General features: G+C 36.6%; 1 protein-coding gene across 1 annotated transcript in view; it reads left to right on the top strand.

Moving 5' to 3' along the window:
* Positions 1-25,807, top strand: part of STK3 (serine/threonine kinase 3) — a 125,850-nt gene that overhangs the window by 42,442 nt on the left and 57,601 nt on the right. Inside the window, exons 7-8 of the mRNA XM_054288431.1 lie at positions 14,507-14,644; positions 16,535-16,660. Coding sequence (XP_054144406.1) covers positions 14,507-14,644; positions 16,535-16,660 — 264 coding nt within the window. The remainder of the gene's footprint in view (positions 1-14,506; positions 14,645-16,534; positions 16,661-25,807) is intronic.

Here is a 25,807-nt window from a genome sequence, read left to right as displayed (position 1 = left end):
TGAACCTCTGAAGGAATTTATCCTGGATTTATCCTATCTGAAACTTTTGTTGCTGTTTTTAAGATCAGCTTCTTAGTTTAATGTGTGCTTGAATTTCAGCTCAAGCACTTGACTTTTCTCTTTATATTGCTGTCTTCTAAATCATTGCCTGTGTTAATCTAACATGGGGATTACATAGCCCAGCAGTCTGTAACAGGTATGTTCATAGTCCCTGTCTATTTTTTTGTGTAAAGAAAAGGTGGAACAATCTCCCTTTCCTTTTGTATATCAGTTGACTTTGACTTGACTGTGGAGTTTGCTGCTGCTTTAAATAAAGACTTGTTTAAAGTATGTGAATAATTTCTACAAAGTGAAAGCTCTTTATTTTGGTTGGGTGGCTTCTTTAATCATCTTTATGCCATTCCTAGTTATGTTTTTATGTTCCCTTTAACTTATGAAGGCCAAGTTCCTTCTTCAGTGGGCATATCCATTTTTGGACAAAGAAAATAATTCACTAGACATGGGACTTGGTGATGGTCTTGGTTATGTAGTGCCTGGGGCTCTGCCACAAGGAAGGCCCTTTGGAGTGTGCTGTGCTGCTTTTGAGTCATTGTTTCAGTCCATCACTCCTGGTAGTTCCTTGTAAGTAGCCAAGAGAAGCTGCAGGAGGAATGATTAAGATACCACCCTCTGCGCTTTCTTTCAGGTGTTGCTGTCTGTTCTAGGGAAACTTTGCTTTATGACTTGCATTTGGTGCCTTCAGGTTGAGTGCAGTGTCTTCAAGCAGTGTGCCCAGCCTTTCTCTACCTGAAGTTTGAACCAATAGCCTTCAGCAGCTTTCCAGCTCTTGCTGTCTTCCAAATCAATGGCTCCCATTTCTAATTTGAAATAGGTTTGGGTGCACTGTGCGGTCTGGTGTTCAGCTAAATGTGTAGGGCTGCAGAGACAAGACATAAGCTCTAAATACAATGATAGAGGAAAGGGTGTTCCTGAAATACATGGCGCTCTGCATGCAAAGTTTTATGATGGCCTGTTTTATACTAGCATATTGCTTTGGCCTGGATGAGTGGGCTGTATGTCTGGAATTTGCATTCACCCTGTGCTAGTTTATAGGTGACTTTGAGCATTTGTCTGAGACTCCGGTTGCCTGGTATAGCTTCAGTCCTTGTCCTGTTCTAACAGTGAGGACATCTACCTCTCATCATCCGCATCAGAAACTTTAGACGTAGGAGCTCCTCTGTGGCCTGAGGATGCTGTAGGTACAGATGACCAAGAGGAATGATATTGTGAGAGGGATTGCTTTTTCCCAGGTGAGGATCAGTCTCCTGAGAAGGAAAGAAGTCAAGTGAATTCAAGTCCCTGTGAAAGTCTTTGTTCCTTAAGCTCAAGAGTGTAATATTTGTCAGGAATAGTTTATGACACTTTTCAGGAAAACATGAGTCTGGAACAATGCTTTAAAACTTACCCTTTGAGATAGGGGACTTCCAAAGGAGGTCTTTTTGTCTTGGAAATCCACAGGAGATAATAATTCTTCCTGTTTTATGTCAAGCCTTTTCTTTAGGATTTTTATCACTTGCGTTACTTCTCTGTGTTTTAGCTGCCATGAGGAACTTCTAACTCAGTCCCTCTCTATTTGAGTGCTAGGAACCCTGTTCAGCTAGGAAGTGTTCTGGAGCATATTTTAGGTACCCAAAAGCTGGACATAGTCCTTGACATCATCTGCCCATGAGTGGTCCTGCTTGGTCAGGAGGATTGAACAAGATGACCTCCAGAGGTCCCTTCCAGCATCAACCGCTCTGTGACTGTGGTGTCCCTCAGAAATTCTTGTAACTGTAGTAATTTCCTTCAACCTGCCCCTTTTAATAGAGTCTTCCTTATTTGTTGACCTTGGATCTGAGGAGGAATGGAAGAGTTTGATTAACTTTGTGGCTCTGTGTGGACTTTTATAGGGATTGGCTTATTATTTTTTTGTGCTGGGAGTCTACCAGCTGATACTCTTTTCCAATTGCATGTGTCCCTCAGGTAACATAGATGTCATTCATGCTTTAGTTTCCTACTTTGCTTAGGAATATTTCTTGCCTCTATTGTCTCTTCTGTAAGGGAGCTTTCTAGATACTCTTAGGCTGGATAGACAAATTTCTGTGAAGCTGCTTGAGTGGAATGAATACATACAATTAGAGCCAAAGAGATGCAAGTTCTTCACCATTTTCAAAGTGTACATTTCTCAGATCTACAAAGCCTTCACTTGGTAGTTGCATATATATGTTGTAAAGTATCCTGCTATTCAAAGGCTGTTCAAGCAAGATGAATCTTGAAGATGCTTTTTGGGATGCTTCATGTGAACTATGCATGTTTACTCAGTGAGTAGTTATCCTGTTACTGGTGGAACCAGGAGTATCATTGCATACGTATCCTTTGTGGAGAGGAAAGGCCATTTACATGTAACTGTATATGGCTGCTGTATCTTGAAGAACCCTTGCATTCAGAAATCCTTTCCTTTGTCTGCCCTGAGGTATTTTGTATAAACTGGGGACAAGCTGCTAGGAATTAAGGGTATGATATGGCCCATTTATACAATATCAGCATTTCTGGTCAGTGCTTCAACTATTGCTATATTGTTTGCATACTTGAGTGATTGCAACTGCCACATTGCTGAACTGTAATTTTTTCAGCAATATAGGCTATAGATTTTGTTCCTAAACAGTTTGTGAAGGAATGTGATTTCTGTGTGTACCTGTAGTAACAGGGCTTTGCTTTCACTTGTTTTTTTTCTCTGCAGTGTCAGTCAGTGTAGAAAAGCTATGATCCGTGCCTTGAGGTGAAACAAAAAATGAAAATATGATCAGTAAGTGTTTGGACAGGGCAGTAAAACACAGGCCACAGACCCAAGCCCAACACTTATGAAATTCTTATAAATATTCTAGGCTAAATAATGTAGGCCTCTTGACTCTAGACACTTGCTATTTTTTTCATCTTTCTTCAGGTTTGTTTATAATTTGGTTTAAGCAAAGAAAAATAGATGCAAGGCCAGTTCAAATTGTTGCAGATCTTTTCTCTCAGTGTCTCTATGTTTCTGGCCTCCAAAATATCTTATGCTCTGATTTTTTTTTCTTAATTATGAATAATTTTTCTCTTCTATGTCCTTGATATCCTGTAGAGTGAGAGATGACCAAGTCATCTAATTAGCACTGGATGCCATTAGTGTAATGCATTTTAATTAATCTGTTGTGTTGTGCTTTGTTTTCTTCTGTTGGGTGAAATTTGTTGAAAGTGTAGCAGATCATATTGGTAGGAATAAGAGGTGGATACAAAACCTTGAGATGATACAAATAATAACTAATTTGTATAATTCAAGGTGTTACAGAATAAACAAATAATGAGGCTACTTTATTTTAGCGATTGATAATAAGGCTTGAGAGGTGGATAACTTCTGGGGAAAAAAAAGATGCCAAGGTCCAGCAGACATGATTAGAAAGAATATCACTAACTGATTTGCAGTCAGGTGCACTAAGTCTAAACTGTTTTTTTATTTAATAGCATAGATCTTAACTACTGTTTTATAGCTAGTGTTTTTGTCAAAAGAGAATCAGCCGTTGATCAAAACTAAAGCATTAAGAAAGACATTTTGTTTATTTCTTTCTTGGAGATAAGCTTGAGGGTTTTCCTACTCCTCTGGAACTGGTTTCTCTTCATTATCAGTAAAAGTTATTGTATGGCTAATTACTTGGCAGTTCGGGTTGATTGGAAAATACAGATGTTGCAGAAACAGAAGAGGCTTATTTTTAGTACTCACTAAATCTAGGGTGCTATGTTTTTCTTTTTTATTGTGGTATGTTCAAATGAGCAGGCTTGAAAAGGTTAGTTAGCCACTGGGGATATTAAAAATAAAGTGAAAACTAAATTGTTTGTACTACTTAGACTATTAAAAATGTATATTTTTAAACTAAGTAGAGAAAGAAGGAAAAACACAAACTTTGAATCTGTTCGTATCTATCACCTCAGGGTGGAAAGAGGTGACTTTTAAATTAGTACATTTCAATATAGGAAATCTAGAAGGCATGCAGAAAAAAAATGGTAGTTTTTAGCTTCAGTTTTGTGTTTGATGTAAGTCAAAATGTAATTCAAGCAATTGTGTTCTGTAGCCACTGTATGACCTACCCAGCGGCAACCAGCCCCCACCTTAAGAAAAAAAAAGGCAATTGGCCTGTGTTTAGCTTACTAAATGTCATCTGGATTCAGTAAAATGCAAGTGACCTGCATTGAATTAGTATAATTGTAATACAAACAGAACATCTCATAGTTTTGGTCTCATACAGGAAAAGAGAAAGTTGGAGAGATTTTTCAGTTTGATAAATAAAACTGAAGATACAGAGTTAACTTTGGCTCACAGTTCATTTTACTTTTTACTGTCTCTTAAAAAAGATACATGGCATCTGAATCTTGTGTGTACTTTTTCTCTTTAGAACATTTTCTGTTTTTGGAAGAATATTCCTGAGGATATGTATCATATTACTTATTAAATCATGAACAATTGTTAACAGTTCCAGTTTCCTCAGACACAATGCTGTTTCAGAGATTTTTTTTTTAAATTGATTTACCTAACGTGTCCAGAATTTGGTACATTGCTTTATCTCTATCATTTGGTAGGAATTCCATGGCTTTTGAATAGACTTTTGAATTTCGTGATGTAGTTTATATTTTTCACACCCTGTACCAGAGAGCAGTGCTTACACATACCAAGCTAACATAATGCCTTGAAGAACTGAAGTATCAGCTCTGCCACTATATTTTAATTTTAACTCTGACTGTGGTCTTGTGCTATTCAGTTTGGTTTAAAAAGAGTGTTAGTTTTTTAGAATGTAAGATCAGTGTAATTATAAAAGTAATACTATGCCTTGGTTGTACTTCGCTTTTCATTTGGACATTCCCATGTTCAGATTTTACTTTGTAATGCCTCCCACTGCATCATGGCCTATGGAATAGCAAAAATAGATTTACTATAGTAACTACATTTCCTTACAGGAAAGAATGTGGCTATTACACTAATTTAGCAATGAAATTTAAGGCTTTACAATATAAATGACATTTATTTGAAAGTAGTAGGGGAATACTGGAAGCACTAGCAATGCTTCTAGTATTCAATCAACAGTAGCACGGTTTTTGTATGTACCTGGTGTCTGGGAAAGCAGCACCATTGAGTCTTGTATTTTCTCAGTTCCTTGAGAGTCAGCGTAGCAGAAACAGGAAGGGTTTTCATTCTTCTAATGAAAGTAGACTTTAAGATGTAAGAACTCAATTACTCTTTCATACAAAATCTGTAATTAATTAGTTGTTTTCATTATGTCTGTAGGATGTTGGCATTTAATGTCTAGAATTTTGTAATCTGTCAGTTTAATTTTAGTTCTTAGTTTGCATATTGCAGGTGAATGAATTGTTTTGCTTTGTGCTGGTGGTCAGTTTTTGCTGTCACCTGTTCATCTGATATTGTAAAAGGCGAAGTAGGAAGCAGCAAACACTGTTGAAAGGCATTGTTCATTTGTGTTTCGTGTTTCTTGTGTTAAACATAACATGGTCATTCTGTTTCTGTACCTAGGCTGACCAAACGTGATAACCCCCCCGCTTTTTTTATTAATACATTATTTTTAAACTTAATTTTATATGAGCACAGGGCAAATGGGAAGGTGGTGGTGCTGAAAATTGTCCTCAAAACACATACCCAGATTTTGATAATGAAGTTCTGAAACTGCGTTTGTTTATATTTTTTGTAGAATAAAACACCAAGTTCTGGAACTTCTTGGGTAGTTTATTGGCAACTTTCCTACCATGTAATCTGAATATTCCTTGTTAAAATTTAAACTCATTAGCTCCTCTTCGATTCTTTATAGACTTTGTCCCTCTTTGAAGTGGCATTTAACATGCTGGGGACTGTTACCATATCTCTCACTGTATCCTCCTCTTTAGACTGAGCAATCCTAATTCATTCAGTCTTTTCTTGCACAGTGTGCTTTTTTAAATATCTAAGCATTGTAGTTACTCTGTTTCAAACTACCTGAGGTCAGTTCACATCTCTGAAAGTTCGATGCCTGAAACTGAGCACAAAAGTGCTGCTGGAGGTCTGACATACCCCAAATAAAGGAGAACTGCCACATATTTCTTGAATGCCTTCTTTCATTACTATTGTCTGTGGTTATGTCAGAGATTTCACATTTAAAGTCCAGTAAGTTTACTGCAGCTTTTTCTCACAAATATAAGTTACTCACTCCTTGATTCCTCTACTAGTAAATATAATTGCAAATGCAGTTTTTCCACTTCCTGTCCCATTAAATGTTAGTATGTCTCTGGATGTAATCATTGCCTTGTTTTCTCAGAAACTGCAGAAAATACTGTGGGAAGAAGAGAAAATATTTTTTTATTAAAGTAAGGTCTATCATTGGAGTTTTCTTGGTGGGAAAGTAAGTTTCATATTCGGGTAAAAAGTTGGAACCTTCTAGGCATAATGCATATGAATTTTCAAGATAGTACTGAATCAGGAGTAAAACAAACTATGGTGAAAGAAGACTAAATTAATCACAGAAGTATTCCCTGGATTCTGTCATACTGTGTGCACTTTCTGAAGCATTTCCTTGTTCTGTAGCTGATAAGAAAGTAGTTCAGTGCTGAAAAAAGAAGTAGTTGTTCAGTTTCAAGTTCATGTTCTGATCTCATGTATTCTGTGACGGGAGTGATAGTGGTGATTATGGGATAGCAGGATGCTTCTGTCTGAGAGGTACCAACATTCACAAAGACGTCTTCTCTTCTGATTCCTGGCCACCTGTGTGCCTGGGAGATGTCCTTTAGGCTGTGAGGTGCCTAGCTCTTGAGCAAGGATATGCTATAATGTGGGATTTAGTGTGAGAGACTCTTTAAGTGTTGAATTCTGAGGGTTTGAATTGAATTGGGCAGTGGCCTGAAGTGGCCCCATAACTCTGTTATGATGATTTTGATTTCCTCACAAAGAGGAGGTGTTGCTCATGACTATCAAAAGGAAGTTTCCTCCTATACAACAGTGTTTAAAAATACTTGTTTTTGCAAGTCTGTGTTAAGTAAAAAATCACTTAGAAGTTTAAACCACTACAACAGATATTTCTAAACTAAAGGTAGTTTAATTTTTTTTTTTTTCCTATCTCAACCACCTTATTCACAAACACTTCCTCCCCTCAAAAAACCCCTAAAAACCCCACATATACATACATGCAGTACTCTTCTTTTCTTTCTCTCTCTGATAAAATTAATCTTGATCACCCAGTGCTGAAATAGCGGGTACTTTCAGAATAAGAATAATGAAGTAAATTTCAGCTCATTTAGGTTTTCCTTTTGGTGGATGAAATTATTAGAAATACTGTCCTAGATGGTGTCTGAATGCTGCAGTTCCTTTCAGCTATTTGAAACTTCTGGTTTTTTGTAAGTTTTGCTGACTTTCACTGTCTTTTTTTGCACTGGTGCTTGGATGTTTTTAAGTCATCAGGGTTCAAATTTTTTTTTATGTCCAAGAACATTAAAAATGTGTAGGCTTTTAGTTATTGTACATGTGAACTTTCAGTATCACCTGTCAATAAAATGTTTAATACTTACACTTTTTAGTACCTATAAGGGGTTATTTGGAATTAGGTATTTTCCTCTGAAAATACCTGTAGATGTCAATAAAAATTCAAAACTGGTAGCTGACTGGGTAGTGTAAACACAAAATCTTGAGTAGCCTGAAATGATTTTTGTTTTCACTTGAAAAATTTCACTTAGCTAAAGCACTTGCCCCCCTCACTCCAAAAAGAAAAAAAACCCCAAGGAAAAAAACAAAAAACCCCAGTGAAACCAAAGAAGGATTCAGAAACCTCCACACAATTGCAGATTTTTCCATGCTTTGTTTTTCATTTCTACAGACTTTGAAAAGGCATTTGTTGCTCTGCTTTCAAGGATCTAAGTTGAAGGAGGGAAGAATTTTGAGGAGCAGGTTGCTGACTGTGTCTTCTTTCTTTTGAAATGTCACTGACATCAATGACTTGCACCTTGCAGATGAAATGGGAACTTGAAGGTTACATCCCTAAACTAAAAAGACAACGTTCAATTGAATGGCAGAATTCAGGAACATTTTGTGTTGAAGAGTTGAGTCTGGAAATCAAAATAACCCTACTGAATTGGACAGAGAAACGGAAACGTTCATTTCAGAATAGAAAATGGAAATCTGGGACAAGATAAAAGTAAAAAACTGCAGGCAGAAGTAATGAAGAGTTCCCCAAATATTATTTAAATATATTAGAATAAAACCTGGAGAAATAGTGATAGGTCTACTGGGCTTGAAGGGAGAGGGAGAAGGGAGAAACAAGCGTAAGGAGGTCAGTGCAGATAAACACAGTTCTTTCTTTGCATATAACTCCTTTTTTTTGTTGAGTAGCTTTCAGATATCTTTGGATAATACAAGTGATGGGTTGTAAGAGTTCAAGAAGCTTTGAAAAATGAAAAAAAAAGAAATAGATAAACTCATAAATTAATCAACTGGCACTAAGTCAGCATGCCGAGGTGATAGTTCTGGGAGCACATTGCTGGTAATAAATATTTTTGTTACTCATCTGATAATATGGCTTGATAATGAACAGGCATATATGCAGATATCATGATCCTTTTAGCTGAGTTAGCAGGGGGAACTTACTCTTTGTCTTGATAATTGCATGGCAGCCAGTACAAGAAATTCTGTCCTTTAAATATATCAGTGGAGGATATGGTAGAAGTTAGGAAATGTGATGGGACTTAAAAATCAGTTTTCTAAGTAAGCGTGTTTAAAACCAGTTATGAAAGACCCCAAACTGAAGGAACTTGTGGCCGTAGAATGCCAACTTGTTCAAGTTGTTGTCACATAACAAATGATCTGTAATATTCTTTTGAAATTGAAAGCAATTTTTTGGCATCAAAGAATATGTCAGTTTGGAAGGGACCCATAGGTTTCACAGAATCACAGAAATTCTAGGTTGGAAGAGACCTTTAAGATCATCGAGTCCAACCCATCTTCTAACACCTCAACTAGATAATTTCATTAGCCCAATTCCCCCTCAGTAGGAAGAGTAAACTCAGAGGTGAATCTGAAGGCACCGTTCTGTTACGTGACGGTGATAACGAGGCAAGGGTTGATTCTTTTCAATACATTTGCAATTGCACTTACTATTGCAAAATGTTTCAGATCTGTATCTTTACATTCTTGACCTGTGGTAATGCTGTCAGTATGTTATGAGCTTACTAGCAATAATAAATATGCAGGTCAATGTAAATAGCCTATCTTTCAGTAACCCATCTTTGCTGTTAATCGTGAGAATAGTCTTCCCATTATGTATCTTTTCTCTGTGTTTATTACTTTATTACTTTACATCTTAAGTTAATCATACTTGGATTTGATTATTGAAAGGTCATTATTCCAGAGAGAAGCTTATGATAGTGAATGGTTGTTAACAGTTGGGATTTGTTTTATTCAGTTTGGTTTTTGTCCCTCGTATTTTATTTTATTTTATTTTTCATGTGCTCCTAGTGTTCATATATGTGATTTTATAATAAAGTAATTTAAATGTAATTTTAACTTATGTAGTATTGTGTACATAGTTTAATCAGTGGCCATTACTAAAAACTATAAAAGTAAGCACAGTAGATTGCATGTTAAATGTCACACGTATTTCCCCTCATTAGCACGAAAAGTTTTGTCATTTATTGTTTGTCCAGAACTTGCCCGAACTAAAGCTTCACTTGTCCCTTTCTGCATTTAATCCTGTATTGATAATTCTGGTTAGAATCAACTTGGATCAGGTATGTGATAGATGTTTAATGGAACCAGACCTGTTTGTAGTTCTGCACAAAAGGTGTGAGTACACTAAATAATCTTCATCAACATCTGTGTTTGCAGATGGGAGGAGGAAGCAGTAATTTTTAGGATGCTTCTAACAAATAAATCTACTATCTACTATGAAGCAGATTATGAACCGACCTTCTTGACTTATAAACACGTGAGATGTTGTCCAATAAGTTTATTTTTCACTGTGTTGCAGTATTGTAGTTGTGAATGAATAAAACCAAAACAAACAGAAAAACCCCCAAAAAGCCACACCAAGAAAACATGCTCAGCAAAGAAAATCCAGTGTAGAATCCTGCTAGTATTTTACCATTCTCCATGCTGATGTTTCATTCTTAGACAGCTGATGAGTTGTGTAACTCAGTCAGTGGTGTTTTAATTGTCTTTTTGAAAGCTGTTCAACAAAGGACGGAGGTTCTATGATGTGCATCACAAACAAGAGAAAAATGTGTCTTTCAGGTGATTCTTTGTTTCCAAAGTTACTAAAATTCTGCAGTAATCAATATTTAACTCTGCCAGATTTAAATAGTTTTTTGCACTCTGAAATGTTACTGAGTTTAAACGTGTTTTGGTGTTTGTTTCCTATTTGCTGAACTAAGTAGTATAATTGTGGTTCCAAAAACAGTGAAGTCACGAACTGATGTCATGTATCCTTATCCTATTTATAAAAAAGTTTTTCTCTGTAGATTCTAGCAATGAAGCTTCACAGCATGAAAATTACAAAATCACCACAATATGGAAGTCTTTGTTGTGCTCTTCAGTAGCATTTATGATACTGGGGAGATTTTCCGCTTTTTATTACAAGTAACTTATTTCAACTAAATAATAAGAGATAAGTTATTCAGGGAACTAAAAGCCAGAAGACATGGTACCTCTACGAAATTGCTGTTGATCACTTAATGTGTTTGTGGGCTGTGTGAAATACAGATATATTACTCTGACTGACTAGAAGAATGAGCTGCAAGGATTTTCTGATTAGGAATTTCCATGTGTGGTATATGAGCATCTTATTTTTCTTTTGGCGTTTCCTAATTCATCATCATCACCATAATTATATTTTCACGCCAATAAAATTGTCTGTAAAGGAACCTTCATACTAAAAAAGCCCCTGTTTTCAACCTGGACTTAATTTAAAATACTAGGCCCTTTAAGAATAATAAAAAGAAAATCCTGGGCTGACTGGTGCATTTCTGCTCTCATTTAATACCTGGTTCTCAGTCTGGTATTCATTCAACTTAGTTGTAACTGCTGGTGATTGAGCATGGAAGTGCTGCCTGGGAACAAGTATGGTAGAAACTGTGTTGGATTGTGCAGTGCCCAATTCAGAAGTGGTCCCAAAAGCTGCCCTGGCTGATTTTTTGCTTCCCCCCCCATCTTTTATCATACATATGTTATAATCTGCCTTGAATTCTGGTTTCACTGCAAGGTGAAGGATTTGTCTCATACCAATGTGTGAAAGAGGATTCGAAGTAGAATTGGGCTCAAGGTTGAGAGGGGGAGGGATCAGTTCAGGACAAATTTGAAATTCACTCTTTATTATATGCAGGTGAAAACAAACACAGATTAAGCTGATCCTTCTTGCATCTTTAGAGATTTCTTTCTCTTTTTAAAGGTGATTGAATGGTTGAAACTGAAGACTGAGTCATACAATCTAATTCTTTGGTTGTATATTTGCTGTGTTAATCGTGTAAGATTTGCCTTTCTGTCTCAGAAGTGTAAGGCAATGTGGAAGGGGATGGTGAGGGTGGGAGAGAGAAAAGAATCAGCCCCAGCTCTTTTATATGTCACAACCTGCCCCATCTGTTAAACAATTTTCTCCTAACATTTCCTGCAGTTGGAACTGCCAGTTCAGCCCATGTAGTTGGTTGGATTGTAGCTTATATTTGGTGTTTCTTTGTAGCAACATTTGCCTAACACTGCCTGTCCTCAGCCCCAAGGTGAGAGCTACACTAAAACAAAGAGCTGTGGGAAACTTCTGAGAAAATTACAAGTGGAGTGGAGGTAAAAAAAATACTACAGGTAATAGTTTGGGAAAACATAGGGACTGGAGAAATCTATGGGTAAGATGAAAGAAACATGAAAAATCCCCAAGTATTTCCTGCTTCCATTGGCACCCAGAGTGATTGAAATAGCTTAGTTTTGTTTTAAAATAATATATAGTTATTTTAGGATAGAAATTACCTTTTGGACTGGAAGTGGAAGCAAAAATGAGGAATAAGTTCCTGTCAGATAAGTGTTTTGTTTTTGTTCCTGGAGATTTGGGACTAGCTTTATAATTCTCCAGTAATTGCTTTGCAAGCCTCTTGAAAGGAAACAAGGTAGTCAAAGCTAAATCGTAGACTGAAAGAGGAAAGGAGCTTAACTTTTCTGCTGACAAATATGCAAGCCAAAATTAGGTAGTACAGAGGGAAGATGGAATTGAAACCCAGAATTTTAGGTTGGTTAATAGAATGGAGTGATGAGAGCTGGAGTGAGCTAGCACACATTAACAAGTGCATGGCATAATTACCAAGTTGGACTAAACAATAAGTAGTTTCTGTATGGTTTCTTGTATTACAAAAATGCATCTGATTTTTCTCTTCAGCTAATAGAGCTCATGTGGCATAGTAGGATTTAAAAATGCCTACAGTTTAGGCATTACATAGATATGCATATTTCTGAAGTAGGTGTTTTCAGTGAGTGTACAAAGCATACCTGTGGATTTAGAACTCCTAACACTTGAATATCTCCTTTTGTGGCTTTTGTTGCCTGGCATAAAAGAATGATTCACTAATTTCCTCTTTCTTCTCATTGTCCTTTGTGCATGGCAAAGAAATCAATTCTTTGCTGTGGTTCTTAACTGCTGTGTATTTGAGGAAAATAATTGGCCAAGGCAAACATTTTTTCTAGAACTGTGGAGCTGAGTAGGACTCTGTAACTTATCACTGCTTACCTGGGGGGGGAGAGGTCAATGTTTATGATCAAAGAGGAGGTACCCATTTTGACACCACATAAACAGAAGTTGGTAGCCTTCTTTTACAGCTGTGTGTTTTCAATAGCTACTGCAGAGTTTGCTGTTAAGAGTAGCTGAAGATAAGATCAAAAGTCATCAGTTCAAAGTTCAGAAGAGATCATTAATTTCAAGGACAGAAACTGCTGAATTTGTTAGCCACTGTTTTTTGCCAGAAGTACTTCACGTGTACTGACAATTAATCTTGCATCACAAGTGAATTAGATAAGGCCAGTCAGTCTATATACTTGTTTGGCATGGCTGTCCACTGAAAATATAAAGCTGCTGTTGTAGCATATAATTTTATTAAACAAAATGGCAAATTTTGTAAATGTTTAGCAACTATTCAGTACTGAACTAATTTCTCATTAAAATGGTAGTAAACAGTTTTTACATCATTTTGCATGGATTCCACTTTCCTTCAGAATATGAGAAGAATTTTCTAATGAGGGTTTGATTGAGTTCAGCCAACTTTCAAGGCCAGTCAGACTTCTTTTAAGTTATGGATAAAATCTCCTTAAGTTCTCTCTGCCTTCTGCCTATGTTTCAGACACAGGCTGAAGCTTCTAGTGCTTCTAGTATGTTAAAAGTGTGTAGAATCAATTTTTTCCCCTTTTCTGGGTTTATATTTCTGCCTATGCTCATAGAAAAACAAATGAAGAACTTTCACTCCCTGTGAGTTTGGAAAATGTGGTTGAATTGAACCTGGATTTAGAAGACAATAATAGCCTGTTCTTGTCAATAGACCTTGTTCTGAATAATCTGTTGCTATCATGTGTAAGTCTTAAGTGATTATACTGGATGCATTTATTACAGACAGAAGTTCAAAAATTGTCATTATTTTGCAGTAGTCTGTCAGAGTTGTATGGCTGTTTTTCCCCCTGCTGCAAGTGTGTATTTTTAGAGGAAAACCTGGAAATAATAATATAAAAATGGCACAATATATATAATCTTAGAGTAGGACAAACTTTTTTAAAATATAGGATGAATATTTTTTTCCCAGTTGAAAAATCTGTCTGCATATGGTTCTCAACAGAAGAAATTTTTGCTATATAGGTAAAATGGTGCATTTTCAATTTCGTGTAAGTTTTTGGCATTGTAAGACTTGTTACTTGATTATTTTATTTGTCATCTTTTAGTGTTGCCTTAGGACTTTTAGCATGTGTATATAAATCTTACTTGGCCAAGCAAGTTTTAAAGCTCTGTCTGATGAATGATGAGTGCAAAAGGAAATAGCAATCCTCCCAAATTTCCGAAGCAATTCTCGAATAAAACTAAGTTCACTTAAGGGAGGAGAAGGTGGACTTGACTGTTCGCAGCATTTTTATATGTGTGTGTAAACAAGCAGTGCTGTAATTTCTGCTAAGAATTTCTGAAATAATACAATCATCTCTTCAGATTGATGTACAGCAGTAGATTAAATAAGGAGTCTTGTGCTCAATGGGATACAGTTTAAATAGAGAAAATCTAATGGGAAGTAGTTATATTAGTAGCAGATGGATTTACTTTCTGAATCTTGATCTGAGTAGAAATCCTTGCATACTTAAAATTTGTCTTACAGATTCTTAGGCTGATAAGAAAGATGGATAAAGCAATTTCTCTTTTTTAGCTTGGCTTCAGCTGCTGTGGTCATGTGTTTTGTTTAGACTTGCTATTGTTTGATTTTTATCTAGGCTATTTTTATGATTCCTACAAATCCCCCTCCAACCTTCCGGAAGCCAGAGCTCTGGTCTGATGAATTCACAGATTTTGTGAAGAAGTGCTTAGTGAAAAATCCTGAACAAAGAGCTACAGCAACCCAGCTGCTACAGGTCAGTATTGAAGTTACTGAGGAAAAGCACATTTTATGTTTGGGTTTTGTTTTTTCCCCTCAAACCCATAATGTTGCAAAAATTAGTAAGGGAAAATCTTATTTGAGTTATTATTATGCCTTATTTCTTTTTCACTCTGTAGTCTTTTCTCTGTTAGCTCCTGTATCTCTGCCCCCATTTTATTTCTCTTCTTGCTGCTTCTAAAATTAATCATTAATAGTTAGGACTGGTTCTTGCAATTAATATTGGATCCTTGCTTTGTGGTTAGAGGCCCTCAGTAGATCTCAGGATTTAGACAAGTGTTTAGTAACAGAACTGAGCCCAGGTTACCCTTTTGTGTTGACCATGCATGGGGTATATTCAGTCTTTCCTTCTGGTCATGTCAGATTGAGCAGGCAGGTGTCTGTGTCCTAGAAAGGTCTGATGCAGTGTCATGAGTTTGTTCCTGGGCTGAGTTCAGCCAAGTGGGCACTTGCCTGTGTGAGCCACAGTTGGCAGTGTAGACCTTTGGAGCAAGGCAGGGCATGCCAGGCTCTCACTTCCTGTATTACTCTCCTGCTAGATTTATTCTGTGTTGAGTTAGCAATAGCAGCTGTTAAATTTTAAGTTCCAGTGAACTCCACTACAAAGAGAACAAAAATTTTGCCAAGTACTTTTTGGTAATAAATCTGCCAAATTGGTAGATCATGCTATGAATATTTAATTTTTTATACATTGCAAAATACAAAAATGTTGACCACAAGGTAAGTAAAAATTGAAAGTTATAAGTGTCTGTGTGATGTATGAACCAGTACTTGACACCTTCAGGATGTGAAGTTTGTATGGTTAGCTGAATACAGACTGCTGGATAGAAGAGGCTTGCATTAATATGGGCAAGTAAGGAGAAACAAAAAAAAAAGCTTCAGTGCACAGTTTCTTTCCCATGCTAACTGACCAGAAAACCAGATACTGTGTTTGTTCATCAGGAGTCTGTGTTGTCTTTTTCCTCAGCTGGAATTTGGAGCATATGTGATGGAGCTCGAGATGTTGTGAAAATGTTTGAGTAGAAATGAAAGTACTGCTTGTGAGCAGAAGTCATGGAATGAAAAAGAGAGTAATTGAATTAATATATCAAGGGAGAAGATAGATAATAGGTGTAGTGCATGAGGCTTCATCAGTTCTGTTCTTCATGGAACAGTTTTTAAGTATTTATGTTTTTAAGAAGTGCTTAGTTGTATTTTGCCTAAATTGTATTTGCATATAATGATGCAAAAATCAGATTTTTTCTAACAGCAGGTGTTTATTAGGCAGCAAAATGTGCGAATGGTATAGTAAATATTGTCTTAAATTAAGAAGTTATGTTTTAATTGACCTTGAATTAAAAATTAAACTTCCTGCTAAAAGTAAGGGGTTTTTTTACTAGTTCCACTTTTCAGCATCATAGATCAAGAAATATTGTATGACATTTAAAGTATAGGTTTGTTGAAGTAAGCAGCCACAGATGCCCTGGTTAGAGCCATTAATTTATGCTCTCAATTTGTTAAGATTAATTAAATTATGAAACTGAATATCTGAAAAAGTTTGGTTTTCTATGTCAGATCATCACCACTCTATTTACAATTTTCTGCATGATTTCTTTGGAAAATTGTATCCTCACTCATGAAACAGGTATTAAGTGATTACATTTCCCAAGGCTTGAAGTTATTAAAAATAGTTAAAGGAAAATTTTAGTTACTAAGGGGCTGAAAGATACTATGCTGTGTATATTGTGTTGGTTTAGATTTTGGTTACTGTGTAATGCACGATACTGTTTATCACTGAAGTCTGTGGTGTTGAATAGGACTTGTAATTAAATCTGAGACACAACTGCTTTAATGATATTACATATTTCAACGATTTTTTTTCCCCTAGCATACATTTATTAAGAATGCTAAGCCAGTTTCAATTTTAAGGGACCTGATCACCGAAGCAATGGAGATAAAGGCAAAGCGACACGAGGAACAGCAGAGAGAGCTGGAAGAGGAGGAAGAAAATTCGGTATGTACCCATTTTCCCTATAATCACCTATACTTTACAGATAAGTTGCTGGTTTTCCCCTACTTCCTGTAGCTGTGTTCAGCTTTACCAGCTGAACTGGTAGTTTTAATACTTTATCAGCTTTCTGTGTAGTTTTAAGCCTATGAATTTTGAGTATGCCAGTCTTTAATTATGAGTTATGCTATATAAGCCAGCTTTCAGCACTATTCCATGAAATGTCTTAGTAAAAAGCTTTTCTAGGAAGTGGGAAAAGAAACCATGTCAACTTCAGCTATTCAGACTAATATTAAAACCCTCAAAATTGTTTAAGGTTCTACTTTCACAGGTGGACTTCTAGACAAGTGATTTAGTTTTTAGTTCAGGGCACTTTGCTTGGTGTTTTGGTTTTTTGTTTAAGCCTAATGCACAGAATAATTAATGACGACACTCAGTAAGCAGTGATGGCAGTAACAAGTAACATGAAAATGGTGACAGCACTTCATTCTTCAGGTGACATTGTCAGCACATGTTTGAGGAGAGAATCAGGTTGTGTAATAAGTAGGTTGCATTTAGAATTGTTTGGCAGTGTTAAGAAAAAGTCTGTGTTCCAGACATTGTTATTCTTGCCTACATAATTCATTTCAGGTTAGTCTTGGGCAGTGCAGCATAATGTGCTTCAAAGAAGTGTATTGCCATTCATACAGTGTATGATCATTCAGGAAGAGCACAAAGAGAAGATGGAGACTGGAATGTTGTAGCTGTGAGCGAACAGAAAAGAGCAGTGCAGTAAATGCAGGTTGTCCTATAGCAAATTGTAGAATCCTTGTTACAGAGTGCTATGTGATGATCTATGTATAGGAATACTTTTCAAGCAGATGCTGTGCAATCTTTTCTATCTCCAGTAATCAGTGTGGTTGGCTGCATTTTTTTTCTGTTTGAAGAGTGTTTTCTGAGAATATTCATAGTTTGTTTTTATGAAGGTGGTTTACTCTAAATTGTGTTTGCTTACTCAGTAACAAACAAGCAGGGAAGGCTGAGATTATTTTTGTTACGTTAGGATATTTTCCTCTGTGTGATTCGACATGCAGAGTTGATGTTTTTGACTTACTGAATCGTTGATTTTTGAAGATACTGATTTATTACTGACATAAAAATCTGATATCTTTACTAGCTTGCTTTCATCCATACTATTTCCTTCTGAACTAGAAGGAAAATCTTATTTTAATCTTCCTTATTGGGCAATGTTGATGTCTTTTGCATTAACCTGAAATTAAGCATGACATCTGATTACTTAGTCTGAGGTTCAGATCACATTGCTGGGCACAGTCTGTGCCAGCTAAGGATGTGGTGTACATCTCCCTCTCCCTCTCCTGCATGGAAGGGTGTAACACAAGTTTGGTTCACCTCAACTGAGGCAGCATTTAGCAACTCCTCGTGGTTCTTGCATGGGTACAGAAGTCAGAACCTAACAGTGCACTCCCTGCTCTGCCACCCTCCCCCCCCCCCCCCCAACTCCTTCCCTCCATACTTCCCCCAGTTTAGTGTTCAGTGTCAGACAACCTCAAATCCAGGATTGAGGCAGCAATTTGTTACTTGTGTTACCATTGTAGTAGTTGGGAATTCTACCATGAGCTTTTGAGGTGCTATAAGGGAACAAGTTGTAGTAAAAAAGACAGCAAGAGTCTGCTGGTCACTAAATACAGAAGATAAGTGCCTCAAATCTGAAAGTAACAGGAGTATCTTTGGTTAACAGGGCTGAGAAAACAGAATCATAGAGTGGTTGAGATTGGCAGGTACCTGCAGAGGTCATCTTGTCCAATCCCCCTACGTAAGCAGGGCCACTGAGGTTTGGCTGCCTGGGACCATGTCCACAACCTCCCTGTGTAGCTTGTGCCAGTGCTCCCTCACCCTCATGATACAAAGAGTGTTTCCTGGTGTTCACAGGAAATCTTCATTTCATTATATGCCCATTGCCTCTGCTCCTGTCACTGGGCACCACTGTAAAGAGCCTGACTTCATCCTCTTTGCACCTGCCCTTCAGATATTTACACATGCTGATGAGGTCCCCTAGAGCTTTGTGTTCTCGAGGGTGAGCAGTTCCAGCTCTCAGTCTCTCCTCCTGGGAGAGATGCTCCAGTCCCTTGGTCGTCTTTGTGGCCCTTTGTGAACTCTCTCTGGTGTGTCCATGTCTCTCATACTGAGGAGCCCAGAAGTGGACCCAGCACTCCAGATGTGGTGTCAGCAGTGTGGAGCAGCAGGGAAGGATCACTCACCTTCCTGCACCTCCTGGCAACTTTGTCTGATGCAGTGCCTAATTTGTCTAATTAGCCACTATTGTTAAAAGATTGGTTTGCTCTTAAAAATGAGTGCTGTTGTAGTATATAGAAATGCTAAGTCATTTTTTAGCATTTAAAATTTACACTAATAGAATTTTAGGGCCTATGAATCATATAGCAGTGCATGAGCAACAATAAACCCAGAACCAGAGGTCGACCTCTGCTTGAAGAAATATAAGGCAGAAGGTCAGAGCAGTTGGCAGCTCAGCATTTGCATACCTTGCTCAATTTTTTTTGTCATCATGATGTAGAGGAGTTCCAAAGGCCAGCCTTGCAGAGGGCTAGAGGCAGCCCTCCCTGTGGTTGCACAGGATGTGAGAAAAGAGTAAAGGTCTGAAAACTTCACAGGTGAGAAAGGGAAGAGGCAAATTTGAGGCAGAGCTGACTTCTCAGTACTAAATAGTGACAGAATAGGAGAAAGCCATGAAAGTGGGCTTGTGAATGAGACTAGCTAGTTCAGAAAAGAAAGGAAGTAGAAAAACAGAAAGAACAGCATGACTTCAGCACAGTGAAAGACAGAAAGAGAGAAATTGGAAAATGAAGCTTTGTAGTATTACCTTCAGTGGAGGGATCAGTAGATGAGATTTTAAGATGACAAAAAGAGAAGGATGATAGAGTCTGGTAAAAACTTCAGCAATATGTTCTTTCAGAATGCTTTTATCATCTTTTTTTATATGATGTTGTGTACTCCTTTATATTTTGCACTGCAGATGCTGACTTCCAGGCTGTAATTGTTTAACTAATATTAATAATTAGCACCAAATTATTTTTACAAGGTCTATTAAGAGACATGCAAGAATATCTTATAAAGGACAAAAGGATATCCAGGTGTTTTTGCTGTTAAGTTTATATTGAAGAATTAAACATTTTCAAAAGTTTCCCATTGTAAAAAGATCAAGTAAAAGAAGATTTTTATACCGACTGTAAAAAAATAATTTTGTATATTTTTTAATGCTATTGAGATTTTTTTAATTCCCTGAATTTTCCCACAGTTTTATGGTTTAAGAAAATAATCTGTGACAAGATTTGTAGTTAGGATGAAATATTTAACAGTTATTAAATCTGGTGGTATTTGGTAGTAAATGTCACTTTTACTATCAGTAAATGTATCTCTAATAATTTTGTGTTGCTTGGTAAGTCTTGAGTGAAAAAAGTTTTGAAATACTTGCCTTTAATAGAAGAAGTGAGCATACAAGTGTTTGAAATGAAGAATATTGATGGTGAGGTGAGGAGGGATTTCCTCGTTGACAAAAACAGTTTTTGGAGTGACTTATGAATATCTTTTGTCTGTTACAATGCAGAACAAATTTTGTTCTGGTCTGGTTATAATAGTTGTTTGGTTATAATACAGACTTCCTATGTCTTGCAGCAGTTTCAGTGCAGTGCATTTCTTATATCGTTGTAAGAAATTCCAGTTTCATTTGAGAGATAACTCAGAATCTTGTACAGTTGCTGTCACCAAAGGTTCTGATCAGCCAGAAGTGCAAACTCATCCAAACTAGGAAACGGCAACATGAACTTGTACCAGTGCCTAGGGGGGCCTACAAGAAAGCTGAAGGACATTTTTCAAGGGCATGTGCTATAGGGGTGATGGCTTCTATCTGAAGGAAAATAGATTGAGATTAGATATTAGGAGGAATTCATTGTGGAGAGGGTGTGTAGAACAGGTTGCTAAGAGAAGCTACACTAGAACAGGTAGCTAAGAGAAGCTGTGGATGCCCTATTCATAAAGTGCTGTAGGTCAGGTTGGATGGGAGCAGTCTGATCTAGGTGAAGGTGTCCCTGCCCGTGGTAGGGGAGTTGGTACTAGATGGTCTTTAATGTCCTTTCCAATCCCAAACATTCTGTGATTCATTGAAACTGTTACCATTTTCTTTTCAATTAAACACATTCTCTGTAAGGTGTTTCTTGAATGCATGTTGCTCACATACTGCATAGTGGAAAACTGCTGTACAACATGTTAGGTGTAAGTGAAGCCTGCAGTAAGTGGTATTCTGATTTTAGTTTTGTAAGCTTACTAGGTAGAGGTTAATCAGTGGACCCACAAGTTATTAGAGGAAACTAGGATAAAAATCTGAAAGAATAAAATGAAAGTATTACAATATTTGTGTTTGTCATTTTTGAGAAAGAAACAATCAATTCCCCAACCCTACGCTTCACTTCAAAATAATTTGAAGTGAATAATAATTTGACAATAATGTGTCTTTCATTTAATTTGGAACTTGTTTGTGGAACTGCCAGAAAAAGAATAAACCAATTTTTTCTGCACTTCTGAGTGTTTATTATTTTCTTTTTGGAAAGGGAAAGCAGATAATATGAGTGCCAGTTTGGTGTAATTGGTATACAGTTTGGTAGTGGATGAAGTCAGCAGTCCAGCATTCAGGGATAAACATAAATAACCCTTGTACATTTCTCTTCCTTATACATCAGTTTCACAGAATCCCATAAGAAATACAGGGCTGCTTGTATGTGGTTTACACGACTACATGATCCTATAGTTCAGATGAAAATTCAGGTCTTGATAAGTCTGCAGTAATGTCAACAATGCTAGAAAGAGCTAACGACAGTCCCTGTGTTACCTTATGTAGTGGTAGTGGCAGTAAGTAATGCATGTATTTCTTCATATTTTAATATGTGTAAATGGTTTTAGATTGTGTCTAGAATTGGAGTCACTGTTCAGTTGCAAAGTAATGGCCACCTGGCGCTTCAATTTTGAAAAATAACACCTCAAAAATGGATTTTTTTCCCCAATAATACTACTGTAAAAGCCTTCCTGTAGAAACAGACTCGAACTTTGAGAAATATGTATTTAACAACATCTAAAAGCAAGAGCAAATATTGGTGTTAGTGTTAAGTGGAGTCTATTGAGGTTAAAGTTCTCTCATAGGCAGTGAATTGAGTCCATATAGTATTGAAAAAGAATGGTTTCAGTTAACCTGGCTTGAATTTATTGATCTAACCCCCCAGGTACTTCCTATGTAAATTGTGAGGAGTTCAGCTCGTTACTCCCTAGTACATGAGTTGAGACCCATCAAGAAGTTTCCTATGTTAGGAAACCTGTTTAACCCTAACAGTTACATTTGAATATGTTTTTGTGCTTTAATACCATCTTAAAGTCACTTATTGTATAGTAATGGGCACTCAAGTTATAAGTGACTTACATAACTGGAAGTAGAATGGATTGTGTGGATCTGGAGAAATAATCAGATGCAAAGTTTTCACAGTTATGTACTTAATTTTCAGGATCAATTCAACTGTCCTTCAGGTGAGGAAGAGTCACATTCCCCCTAAAAATTTTTCCTTTTCACCACAGTCTGTGAACATTTTATAGCATGAGAAGTTGTAAATGTAATTACTGTAAATATTTTTTACTGTTAAAAACTTTGTATTATAGACCTCTAAATAAATGTCCAGGTTGAATACAGTCTTCATGTCTGTATCCTTCCTGAGAGATATAGTATCATTATAAATAGTGTGCTCAGAATTGATTTTATGCCTGTTATGAGAGCTGCTCATGTGATGAGAATGCCTTGTGACGAACTGACATGTTTTGATAGGTGCTGAGGTAGTTGTACAGCTTTTTTTAATTAAGCAAAAATCGCAAGTGTTGTGTTCTACAGAAGGTTAATCCCAATATCAAAGTTTAAATGTTAGTTTAGGCATTATGAGACATTACCAATCTCTTCTCGTGCATTTTTGGAAGTGTGATGTGAAGTGGATGCTGGGGCTGGGCAGCTATATTATGGGAATGTAAAGTAACTCATTGCTTGGCAGCTTACAGAAAACATGTCTAAATATTTGTTTGTGTGGACCTTTAAAGGAGTGAGCTAACAAGCAGCTCTCTGTATGTTTTCTTTTGCAATTTAATGTTGCTATGATGTGAGAAATGTTGAAATCTTTTAGAGTATTAAATCAAGGAATTACTACTTCAGTGATCCCTTTTTTTTTTCCTTGGGCACTTGATGATTGACAACTATCAACACCAAAGCCAACTGTCAATAATCAATTGTTCCTATATTTAGAATTATTTATTCATTCATACAAAGGATTATTTGGTTAATCCTGTATCAATTATGAAAAGTTGGCATCTGTATTTTGAGACTCTAAGAAATAATTGCTGTAATTATTCCTTTATATTTTTACAATATTTATGGTGTTGTTGTAAAAGAACTAGTGAATCATATGAGTTATTTTGTATTTTAAATCTGATACACTGTGCTGTACTTTTCTGAAGGTTTTTATATTTGCTTTCATGCTTCTTTCATGTGTTTGCATGTATGTGTTGTGCTATATTTGTATATATATATATATACATATATATACACAAGTAATTTTGTATGAAAGTGTTAAAACTTTCTCTTTCCCTGCCATTTTTTCTTCATGCCAAAGAACACTTGACATATGTGTTAATTAGATTTGATTGCAATCCTTTAGGTGTCCTGAAGTTAGAAAAGCAGCATATTGTTAAAACCTACAGCAGTGTGGAGCCAGAAACTGGTTATAGAAGGAATAAACCTGGGGAGGTACAAGCATGCAGCAAGGCTTCATTACCTGTAGGTAGAAAATGTGCTTAAGTGCTGTTTTGTGACAGATGTCTGTTGAATGTGATAGGATTGGACTGTGTGCTGAAAGTTAGGTTTTTACCTGTTTCACTGATGGGTCTAAGCTTTGTGTGCTCAGTATTAATCATATACTCAGGTTGAAGTTCAGCTTTACGTTAGGAGCTTTTACAAAATCCTTCTGCTTGACCAAACTAAATTGTGTGTTTATGTAGCTACTGCAGTGCTTTAAAAAAAGATAGCTGTGACTACAGCTATATTTTTCAAAGGTGATGATGAGGTGTTAATAGTAAATGAAATTATTTTACAGGATACTTAATTTTGCCAGCATGTAAATAAATCTTCCTTTAATATGTTGCAGCCGAGTTGGCCGTCTTTGCTGCCCTCTAGTGTTCTTTTAACATGCCAAACCATAGGTAGAGAGATTTTTACACTAACTGCTGCTGTGTTTGCTTCTCTTGTTTAGTTTTTTATCAGTCTTCATCCCTCCTGATGTTAAAAGGAAACAGAAAAATCCTTTAATCTTTATCACCTTGGCTCATTCACTTCTGTACTGATGTAGACTCTGGTACGGTCTGCAGGGCCTACTTCTCTGAGAAAACTTCTTGTGTGATGAGATCTTTTATTTTACAAGTATGTAATGAAGTCCTGGTGTGGTCTCTGCTGAAGTATTTTTGAATTTTCTGTCCTGATAATCAAATGTCTGTGATTGCGTTTTTATGCTCTAAGGGTTGATTTTGTTAATAACATCATTCTGGTAAATAAGGACATCTGGAGGGTTAGTCTTATAGGGTTGCAGGTTATTGCTGGTACTTTACTTGTACTTTACATTATGATGTTATTCAGAGTTTCTGTAGTCTGTTGTTATTTCTGTAGCATTTAAAGAGATTTTAGAGTTCTTGCTTGTGCCTCACCGTCTGTCGCTGTACAGTGGTGTAACTGAAACCCCTTCCAAATACCAGTTTGGTTGCTTATTACTTGTACACAGGTCAGACAGTTTAACTCCAGAGTTTGTTGTTTTTATTGTTTGATTCTTGTATCTGTTTTCATAAACAATATGAGAACAGGACACTTCAGCTTTAATACTTCTCTTTTTTTTCCTGCTTAAAATTGAGATTGTGTTTGTTTTTATTTAATCAGTGTGTTTACCTTTTTTAACAACAGATCACAAGTTCTATGCCAATATTTATGTAGTGTAGAGCATGAATCAGAATTTGTATGAAGCAATCACTTTCATCTCTCATGTAAATGTGCACATCCATAACTTGGATACCCACTGCATGTTTTTATTAAGTTGCCTTCTCAGAACCAGTGTAGTGTGTAATCTACTGCCATGTTAGCTGAATCTCATATTTATGAGAAATACTGGAGTGACAGTTCTGGAAGCAATCTGTGTTAGCTCCAGAATTAAATATTCTGGGCTGTGCACAGGCCATGAGATGTTTGACATTGTTCTGTCTCAGTACATCATTCCTGATATAAGGAAAACACCATTCATCAAAATTGTCGTGTGCTTCCCTTTTTATGGCACCTGTTCCTCTAGTACTAAGGTGAGCTTTTGTGATCCTTAGTCTCCTAGGGGCTAAAAGATAACCCTTCTCTTTGCTGAGAGACAGTGCTAAGACAAAGGCTTTTGGCACTCAGCCTGGAAAATGAAATGCTGTTCTTTGGGCCAAGTCCAGGTAGTTGATTTGACTGAAGAAATAAAAGATACTTTTCAATTAAGCAGAAGTTACAAAATGGTAATTTAGGACTCCATTTCATACTTGTTGATATTGTTAGCCATCACCTTTTCCCATTAATTGTACAATTAAAGTTTTGAGCTCCAGGAAAGTGTTTGTTTAATTTCTTATTTCAGCTTAGGTAAGTTTAAGGCCATATGCACTGCAAGTGCATATTAATATGGATATTAATATTAGTCAGCCTGGTCTGTAAATCAGATGTAACTGTGCCTTAAACTCAGAGATTTTTATGTGAGAGATGCCACATTTGTAGTGATTAGTAGGTGAAACACCAGTATGTTGTGAGTCAGCTTTATGTTGTATTGCAGTACGGAAAGAAACACTTGTAGGTTAACTGTTCTGGCACTTTTAAAATGTGATGCAAAACTACTTTTTTTTCTGAGTACCCTATTTAGAAGTGGGGAAAATGCAATTCATAGAAAATACTGGGGTTAACGGTAACATTTGGTGGTAGATAGTGAAGAAAATTGCCACCAGGAGGAGCAGTACCAAAATATTCTCATTTTTTCACTGTCGCAGTTGCCTAGTGCT

The sequence above is a fragment of the Melozone crissalis genome, unplaced genomic scaffold, assembly GCF_028551555.1.
Source record: "Melozone crissalis strain CALT ecotype California unplaced genomic scaffold, PUWL_Pcris_2 ptg000002l_1, whole genome shotgun sequence".
NCBI classification, from domain to species: domain Eukaryota; kingdom Metazoa; phylum Chordata; class Aves; order Passeriformes; family Passerellidae; genus Melozone; species Melozone crissalis.
The sequence above is the reverse complement of the archived record's forward strand: the minus strand, read 5'-3'. Positions and strand labels throughout refer to the sequence as shown.